Source organism: Apaloderma vittatum, unplaced genomic scaffold (genome assembly GCF_000703405.1).
Source record: "Apaloderma vittatum isolate BGI_N311 unplaced genomic scaffold, ASM70340v1 scaffold7245, whole genome shotgun sequence".
Lineage (NCBI taxonomy): Eukaryota > Metazoa > Chordata > Aves > Trogoniformes > Trogonidae > Apaloderma > Apaloderma vittatum.
In genome coordinates, this window is record NW_009718695.1 from 59,128 (window position 1) to 69,167 (window position 10,040).

At 37.2% G+C, this 10,040-nt stretch overlaps 1 protein-coding gene across 1 annotated transcript; it reads right to left on the minus strand.

Moving 5' to 3' along the window:
• Positions 1-732: 732 nt before the first annotated feature.
• On the minus strand, positions 733-9,812 carry TMEM110 (transmembrane protein 110; the record flags this gene model as incomplete). The annotated part of the gene is made up of 5 exons (XM_009870335.1): positions 733-849; positions 1,729-1,878; positions 2,724-2,801; positions 3,420-3,532; positions 9,691-9,812. Coding segments are annotated over 5 exons (580 nt in total), but the record flags the coding sequence as incomplete, so codon positions are not given.
• Positions 9,813-10,040: the final 228 nt, after the last annotated feature.

The following is a 10,040-nucleotide window of genomic DNA, read 5'->3' on the forward strand; positions in this document are numbered from 1 at the left end:
GCAGTGACGGAGAGCTTTTCCCTTTGCAATCCCTTTGTCTTAAACCAGGACACACGGATAAGTAAGATTTTTCACTACAAATCTTTTGACCTGTTCTCCACAGAAAAGGGAGCTGCACCCTTTTCTATGACAAAGAGAATATTTAAATACAACTGTATGAAAATATAACTTAAATATAAAATAGTCAAATAGATTCGAGGAGACTTGAAAAAAAAAAAAAAATCTTTGTTCCACCTATTAGTTCCATAGGTACCTGGTAGCAAGTAAACATTTGTACTTAAAAAAATAACATTAAGTTACAGCTTGTAACCATAAACTATTCTGCTCTAGGAATTATGCTGCAAAAGCCAGTTTTAGTAATAAAACACACTCCTTTAACTTAGTTGATTCTGATGCGTTTATGAGAACATCTTAATCTCTATCATCAGTAACCACAAAGTGAACGATTGCTGCATCTGTTTTCTACCTTCTTCTCTGAAACACCAGATACAAATCCCACAGCAACTAGTCCTTCACAACGCTGTGTTTTTTCACACAAAAAGACATTCTTGCATAATTGGTCAGTGTGTCTGTAGTGCAACTGAACTGGAAGTCTTCCAAGCATTTGCATTCTGTTGGTAGACCTTGCTTTTAAGTCAGTTTGTATGAAAAGGGAGATGCGATTGCAACATTAAAACCCACTGACTGAAGTTTTTGCCATGAAACCTGCAAATACACAGGTCAGGGAATGTGTCATACAGGCAGACCAAAGCGATGCTTCTTTTTCTTAATGGGCTTTAAGTTGGTCAGTCTACGCAGGTCCTCGTCAGCATCCGATTCCTCCATCTCATCATCTGCTGAAATAAGGATCTAAAAAGAAATTACGGCTTCTGAGTAACAAGGATCAGAGTCGCCCTCTTTCCTTATTCTACTTTTAACCTCTTACTTTTTTTTTATGCTTGCAAATTATCATTTTATTATTTGCTCAGGAAGGGGCTTATAGAACATAATATGGATTTACTGTCAAAAAACATCACATGTCCTCTCTGGAACCTTCAATAAAATTCCAAAGAGGAATGTGCATTAATCACTACTACAATCACTGACTCTAAATCCAAAGAAGTGATTCCAGTACCTCCAGAGCAATGAGGGGAGCTTGTCATTAAAGTGAAAGAGAATTTACCCATGCTGGAAACACAGCAATTATTTTATTAGAGGAAACCCCATATAAATAATACTGTCTATAATGCAGGAAAGTTACGTTAACCAACTAAAGCTGAAACAACTTGCCTTCAAAGATACCACTCATCCTTCAGATGAACTGAAAACTGTCCACTTAATACAAATTAGAATAAAATTATGCTACATCAAAGTTGTAAATACTTCCTCAAAATCAGGCCAGTTGCCTCTACCAGTTTCCCCTCACTTTAAGGTATTAATCTCTCTTTGAATTAGAATTGTCTATTAGTTTTATATTCTGTGTGGGTTTTTTCAAAAGCATTTGTAACACAGTTCACCTGTGATATTTAAATATACTATTGTCTTCCTGCCCATCTGGAAGGAAATTAACTACCACGAGAGGTACACCACCACCATTTTTCTTAAATGGTTTTCAACTGCAAATGCTGGGAACTACTATTAAAGGTTCATGCAAAGAAAAACAAAACTAAGTTGACAGCGTTAAAACAAAATCAATGGCATGAGGGATGAATTGATACTGTATTAATTGTAATAATTAACTCTACATACTTCTGACTCTGACTCTTCATGTGATGCGGCTCTCCTGTATCGGACTTTACTTCCATTTCTGGAATCTTGTCCTGCTTCCTTTTCCTCAAGTTTAGCTTTTGTCTTCCCTTTCTTCATTAGAAAATTATCTACTACCCAGAACATGAATGCCTGTTAAAGAGAAGGGGAAGAGACAGTTGAGTTTTCCTCAGAGTAGCTTATGCTCATCCAGTCAGTATTTGGACAGAATTAGGAAAACTTGACAATAATTCTGAATTGGCCAAGGTAAAATCTTGTATAGGCACAGAGTTACATGGTTTGTTACACCTGGGACAAATACTCTACAACATAGCTTCTTAATGCCTTTGCAGAAAAGAATAAGAAAAGTAGCTGCTATTTAGAGTGACCATGTACAAATGTGAATGATTTAGGCAGACATCTCAGTGCAACAGGCTTTTAGTTGTCAAAGGATAAAATCCACACTTGAACAAACTGAAAGTAAAAATCACCAGCAGTTATTAAATGCAAAGACAGCCACTACCTTTGGCTCTAGTCCCTAAATTCCAGCTCAGTGGAAGAGTATCCTTTGGGAAGGTCGTCTGTGCACTTGCTCTGCCCCCCTGTAGGCCAGCCACCATTAGCTATGGTCAGGCACAGGATAATTCACAGCACAGCTATCCTTAGACCAGCTATTTACTAAATCAAATCCCATTGTAATTTTCTAATCTCTGTGTCAATATTTCAGTATTATGTATCTACTGAAGTCACCAGGCCAAAGAGGTCTATGAGGCATTTCTGCACCTCTTCGGAGCCTGGCTACCCAGCTCAATATGGATTTCAGCTTTGTAAAAATCTACATATCCAGACATTTTATCCATTCTTTATCATCCTTCCTCTTTAAAAATTAACTTAAGCACCAAAATAAACTGTGCTTTAAGGACTAATGTTAATTAATTAACACACAGCAGAAAGATACCCAAGTAAACATTTCACAGAAGTGTGCAAGTTGTACTAACATTAACGAAGAAGGGAACTATCAGCATGACAATAGCCAGCTCCAGCTGGGGGTTCTCTATAGGATTCCATAAAGCTACCTGTGAAAAGAAAAGGATTAAGTTCAGACCATGGCAGCATGTGTACATAATTGGATTAGTAAGCGCGATTATTCATGTGCTAGCTAATGCTACAGAAATAATTCATATGAACCAAAAAAAGGACAGCCTTGTAGAAAAAGAAAGTACTTAGAACAGCTTATAAATTACCACAGATAAGTAAGTGGGGCTGCCAAGAAACTTATCTCTGTCATTTTTGTTTACAGAAGTCTGAAGAGTTGTGTTAGCACCATCTTGAACATTTTAGAGCTGCATATTCCCCAGGAACATGTTTTGAGTTCCATCTTTATGAAATTTAAACAGAGAAGAATTTTACAAAACACACAGTCAGGAGAAGACAGTTTCCAAAGTAGTTCAGAGCGTACAATAGGGACTAACTGGTTTTAATGGGCTGTAACACCATCACTTCAAATATTGATAGGATATTTGTGGCAATGAATGCCAGAGAGCCTAATTAGCAGTATCCTAATCAAACTAAAAGAACAGACCATTGTAGACAGTTATGATGCTTGAGTCAAATCAGTAAACGCTGTCAGTCTACTGCTTCACAGCTTCCACCTGAAATTTGTTTGTCTATAAAATGCTGTAAAAAATACTAACCTCTTTCCACTGAGGTATAAGCAGCACTATAATGATGATGGTTTTCTCAAATGTCATAATCATTATGTACAGAACACACTGGCCCACCCAAGCTCTGCACTGCACTGGGTCACCTGCAAGAAAGGAAACAGGTTCAATATATGCATAGGGCTCATTTTATTTCACAGTGAGCATTTCAGAAAAGCAGTATTAAAAGAGGCAGGGCAGCTATATCCTCTTAAAGTGCCTCCTCCAGTTTCCTCGGTGCTGATCCTTCCTCTCCTTCAACCAGGAAAGATGGGGAAGGACTCTTTACGGGGAGAGCAGTGATAGGACGAGGCGTAACAGTTTCAAACTGAGAGATGGTAGACTTGGCTATTAGGAAGAAATTCTCTACTGTGAGGGTGGAAAGTCACTGGCAGAGATTGCCCAGGGAAGCTGTGGATGCCCCATCCCTGGGAGTGTTCAAGGCTGGACAGGGCGTTGAGCAACCTGGTCTGGTGGGAAGTGTCTCTGCCCATCGCAGGGGGGTTGGAATGAGATCATCTTTAAGGTGCCTTCCAACCCAAACCATTCTAGAATTTATCTGATTCAGCAGTACCTAGTTATACACTCACTGTTTTACATAGTTTGATACAGTTGCATTACATTTGTTTCTCATCAAATTGTTATTTTTGACCCTCTATCATAAGTATTAAGTTCCTTAAAATGGAAAATTTAAAGGAAGCATAGCAGAGGAAAAATATACTTCCCTTCAGTCTAAGTAGAAACATGATTATTTCTGTCATTCTCCCTAAGTAACATTAAATATATTTTTCCTCTCTGCGAAGTTACCGTAACCAACCAATCATAACTGAAGCAACAGATGCAAGAGTTGCTATGAAAAAAATTCAATGAATAAAAAATTAAGATCATATTTTAGTTTCAGTCGGAAAGGGTTTGAAATTCTGCAGCACCCCACTGTGGCAAACCAAAAACCTGAGTGCATTATGTTATCTGCCAGGACAGAATAAAGACTACAAATATTTGAACACTGAAACTTATGCAGACTATCATAGAATCATATAATGCACTGCACAACTATTACACACTATGAAAGGAAGAAAATAAGAGAAATTAAAAAAAAAAAAAAAGAAAAAAGATAGAACCAGTATGTCTAACAAGCTTTGAGGGTGAGCTTAAAGCAGCGCTTCACTGGAAACCAAAAGGAAGCCTTAGAAAAGGGTGTTAGCTTTTCGGACTTCATGACAGTCCTCTGCAACGTCTTCAAGGACAGCTTAAAACTTGTAGCCTGGGGATGAATATCAGCTAATGGAAATTCAGATGCCTTTAGGTATTTGTAATGCCTAATGGATAGTTGCTACTTCCTTTTCTGGAACATTTCTGAATTACTTTCAGTATTAATACTTGGTAATAGTCTTGAGACTTACTTTTTGCAGGTTAAATGCTGTGAAGAGAAACTGATTAAAAAAAGAAAACTTCCCAAAAAAGTTTTACAGTAAGAGCCAGTGATCAACACTCACTACTCCAAAGGAAAATGGTCAAAATGGTCAAGATTACAGCCATATTCTGCAGTTTATGGCTTCTGTTGTAAAGTTAGAAAATTTGAAAGGAGAAACATCAGTAATTCAGAGATCTTCTGAAGATACAAGGCCTGAATTAGATTTGAGAATTAAATTTTCGCAATTAATTTCTATACTCCACACTTTATTAGCTTCTCTAGTTCTCTCCACTAACTGGCAAATACAAAAATAAATAAATACAGCTTTAGCTACAGACTTACTATTGAAACTTCATCAGCCTATTCTAAGCTCTTTTCCAATCTGTATTTAATTTCTAAAAGCAAAGATAGCTATAGCAATTTTGCATCTATTCCAACTCCGTCACATGATATTTTGTATGTCGAAAAAATGCAAAACTTATACATTAAGTGTTGTGCACTATCACCAACGAATGATTTGTTCCATGATGCTTTTTTTGGAGAGGGCTGGTGGTGTTTTGGGTTTGTTGGGTTTTTTTTGTTTGTTGTTTTTTGTTTCTGTTTGTACATGGCTGAAATGAAAAGTTGTGTATACTGAACTCTACTTGAGGATTTTTGTGTGCTCTTCTGCTTCTACAAAATTATGGGATGTTGTCTGCCTTGAATTTACCACATCTTTCGACGGTCTCCCAATAGCAGCCTTGTAAAAAAACTTGGAGGCATATAGAGTGGATGGGTGGACATGCAATTCTGACATAAAGGAAAAAGGTTTCCACATGAGAGCAGTTCAGCACTGGAGTAGGTTTTTCAAAAGTATTCTTAAATCTCAACCCATGGATAAATTAAAAACCGGACTGGACCACGTCCTGAACAATCTGCTTTAGTGTTGAAGTTAACCTTGCTTTGAGCAAGAGGCTGGGTTATATGACCTCTAGAGGTGCTTTCTAACCAATTTTTTCCTACTATTTTATTAACTATACCATTCAAGAGAAAAAGTTAATAACATCACCACATCCAGGATGGTGTTCCCAAGAATCTTTGGGACATATGTATGTTCAAAAATTGAGTTCACAAACTCAAAATAGAACTTGAAAGTTAATATTGGAGCCATAAAGCTCTGATTTAATTTCTAGTCTCTGAAAGCCTCTCTCAAATTCTGATTTTATACCTGTTATATATAAATTAGACATCTAGAATAAACTAGCAAATCAGTAGAAATCATGTTACTGCAAGACAAACGCATTAAGACAAACTGAAAAATTCTGAATCCTTGGTGACAACTGTAGCAGCATTTTTGAAAACGCTGGGCAATGATAAACTAGTCTATACTAACGTATATCACTGTCATCAGCCACTTCGTAGAAGCACGTTTATAGCCAGCTCTTGAACAACATACCTGTGATTACTCTATCCTGTAACTTCTCTCTGTTCTTCAAATCCTGAGAAATTTTCTTGAGAAAATGCTAATTTGCAGAACTACTCCAAAATAATTTTTTTGGAAGTTTTAAGGGAAGTGCTATCTACCCTACAGAACTCTAAGCTGCTCTGCAAGTTGCAAAGAGCTAGAAGGAAAAGATGCGTCAAATACAATTTCTAAGCTTTGTCATCTGAGAAGCAAAGAGACCACAGCATGACGTAGTTGCCAGTAGAGTTTATGGTCACTAAGAGGGATTTAGTCACCTGTTTTCTGCTTGCAGCAGCTAAAGTAGCCTAAGACAAGAAGGGAAGGAGAACGCAGGGAACATTCTTTTCAGTACAGGTCATGACTGCTTTTCTCCTCTGTACATACTCAAATATATTAACTGATTCTGCACTTCTGTGAAAAATCTATCTGCTGATGTACTGAATCTGAAAATACGAAGACAAATACAATAAACATTTTGCATAAAAAGCCCCTGAGGGAGCGTCACGCTACTGTGTTGTAAACCAGCATGCAGTGCTGTTTTGTGTACAAACAGCAACCATTTATGAATGCTGAGATTCTGGTATGCATTCTTTCTTTGAGGCATTTATGCTTAAAAACTATCCTCCATATAAAGAAGTGGCTTTTAAAACCAGCAGGACACTGCTATTTTTTGCGACAGCTTCAAGTCATGGATCACCAGGGATCAAGTAATAGAGCTAAGAAGGGAAATGAGCTCACAGCAAGAATTAACTTGAGACAAATGATTATTTAGGTTCTAGAACACAAACAGCATCGCTCCGTGTCAAGACAAGACTTGGGGATTTTTTCTGGTGGGGCAGGGGGCTCATTGGTTTCCCCACAGTTGCAAAAAACCTGAAATCACACTGATCTCCAAGGCGAAGACTTGACTACTACGGATAAAATGCCACAAGTGTCCGATACCTCTCGGTAAGCAGACCATCCGGGTGTGCTAAACACCCCTACTTAACTTCAGAACACCCTTGTGATGACACCAGACTTTGTATTTATAAGACAAAGTGGTTTATTGTGGCCAAAGTGTATTTTTTTTTTATTTTAATGGCGATATGAGGGTTTTCACTTACGAAATAACAGCAGTAATCAACAGAAGAGGGCAGCAAACATTCCAGGTCAACTTATCCTTTTTAGACAGATTTCTTACATAGAGTCTAACCTTAATGCACAGCCGTTCCATCTGCTATCTAGTTGTCTTTATACCAGAAGCCTTTCCTACATGATTAACGGAAACATAGATTTACAATATGCTTTTTAATAGTCCTTGTGATAGCAAGTCACAGAATCACAGAAGTCAGGACAGTGTATTAATGAAGATACGAAAAAGGAAGTCACCAATAAATGATCTGATATTGGAAAGAATAATTAAGAGGATTTATTTAATTTTATACGTTGCTTATGCACATACACACAGAAGAAATAGTTGATAAATAAGTGTAGGCATTTCAGATCTCCTAACTCAAAATGACAATAATTGATCAGCTGCAAACCATCTCTGCAGCAGAACTCAATTAACAAGTTAGTTGATCTTAAGAGCTTAGTTACTGCAGCTACAGATGCCTCATAACTAACTAAAATAAACAGATTTATTTCGGAAGTCAGTAAGAGACAGACAAATTTCGGGAGAGTGAGTTACACTTCCCACCCACACAGATTGCTTCTTGTTAAAAGGACATAAAAATGGCAGAGGAGAACAGATTACACCAGGAAAAACAGAATGCTATTAGGAAGAAGTGTAATCATGTCAAGTATCAGACTTTAAGTATCTACCTGTAATTGTAATAGATACACCAAGTTTTCAGGTTTTTTTTCTTGCTCTGAGTGTAAAGTCAATTTTATATGGGTTGAAAGCTGTCCAAACGTCTTTAAATGGCTTGGAGCCAAATGAACAATCGGAAAAAGGGACTTTTGGCAATAAGTCTCAAAGCTCAGTCAGAAGGTGCAGCTCAGCAATGTTTCAGTTCTTTCCTTGCCCTTTTCCCTTCCCCGGGCATTGGTGCTTACCTAAGCCCTTAGCGACCTAAGTCTGGGGAATGATCTGGAAGAGCTATTTACTTTTCTACATATGGTGAGTTTTCTAATGGTTTATCTCTCTGAATCAGTTCCCTGAAGAGTCAGATGTGCACCAGACCAGTCCAAGGAAAAGAGTGGAAATACTGGACAGTGGCATGTGGGAAAAGAAAACCAGATAAACAAGGTCATGACAGTGCTGATTTAAACAGCCTAAACGGTCATAAACTGTACCCTAAATGATGCACATTAAATCTACATACATCTAACACAAAATGTCCTATGATGTTATAGGCAGTTATTTCTTCCAAGAGAGATGCTTATCATCATCTCTATTTTAAACCTCTGACATTAAAGCAAATAGCAATTAATGCTATTTGATGTAACTGCAAACTTCCCAAGCTCCTAAAGTACTTCAACTTTATTCTCAATTCTATCAGCCACTTAAGAACATTAAAAACAAAGATACCTAAAAAACCAAAAAAACTACCAATGATAATTATGAAACAACCACCAAAGCTTTTACTTTGTTAGGCAAACGTAATTTTAACTTTTTCTCCCCCACCAAACTTTATGTTTTTTTGTCTCTGATAAAGAGCCATAGCTCTTACAAGGCAACCTTCGCCCTCATTCTTATTCTCAAGGAGCTTCAAATGTAACATTTACCATCTATACAGAACTTCTATTCCCAATCACCCAGGCAAAGCAATCTGAAAAGAACAGGTTGAACAGAATTAAGCACTGATGTGCAGTGTATGTGCTACTCGACCACATCTGCAAATCCACAATTTCTGTGGATCAGTGGACTTCCCTAACAGAAGGAAAACGCCACAACTTCTTGTGAAAGTGATTTCACTACTGTATCCCTGAATCTGTATGATGACATAGACATTTTTCATCAATGTTATATAAGCCCTACATGGAGGAGTCTGAGTGATCATTACTTCAGGATAAGCACAGCCCATCTTGCCATTTTTTTCACTGAAGGCATGTGGTTGTTTACTTTCAAGAGGGCTGGCAGAACTCTTTGCCCCTATCTTCAGACAATGGCTTGTGGTTCAGTGAAAGTTTTAATAGGAAATGACCTTCTAGCTGTCATTTATTTAAAAGTGTTTGAGTAAATTTACCATGCTCTTTTTTTTTCCATGAGATTATCCAATATTGTAATTTGTTCACTCCTTAAAAAAAAAATTCAAGCAGTTGTTCCAAACTCACTAAATGCTTAGAGACTTGCTGAGCTTTCTAACACTTAAACAAAACCACACAAGTGAAATATTAAAGTGTATAAAGATTTTAACTATCAACTGAAATATTCTGAGATTCTACCCTGAAAATCATTTCAGTGCAAGAAGAGAAACATTTACCATATTCACCAAAGCGCAGGGACTCCCACTGCTGCCATTCCACAATGCTGCTGACTGCACGTATACCAATGTAGATTAACAGCATTCCTAATGTGGCATCTAACAAAAAGTTGATAAGGTACCTGAAAGGAAAAATGTAAAAGAAAACAAGGAGTAAGAATCCGTTTTCTATAAGTTCAGTGTATTTTAACTCCACGAGTGATAAAAGATCTGTATATATCTTCAGAAGTCAGAGTATTGAGAATAATCGTTTATCCACTTCTGTAATTACATGGTTAGCCTAAAATTTAAATAATTTTAGAAGAGTCTCTTTTGTTTCTGCCCTTGAAGTTAAGCTCCAACTTCTATTT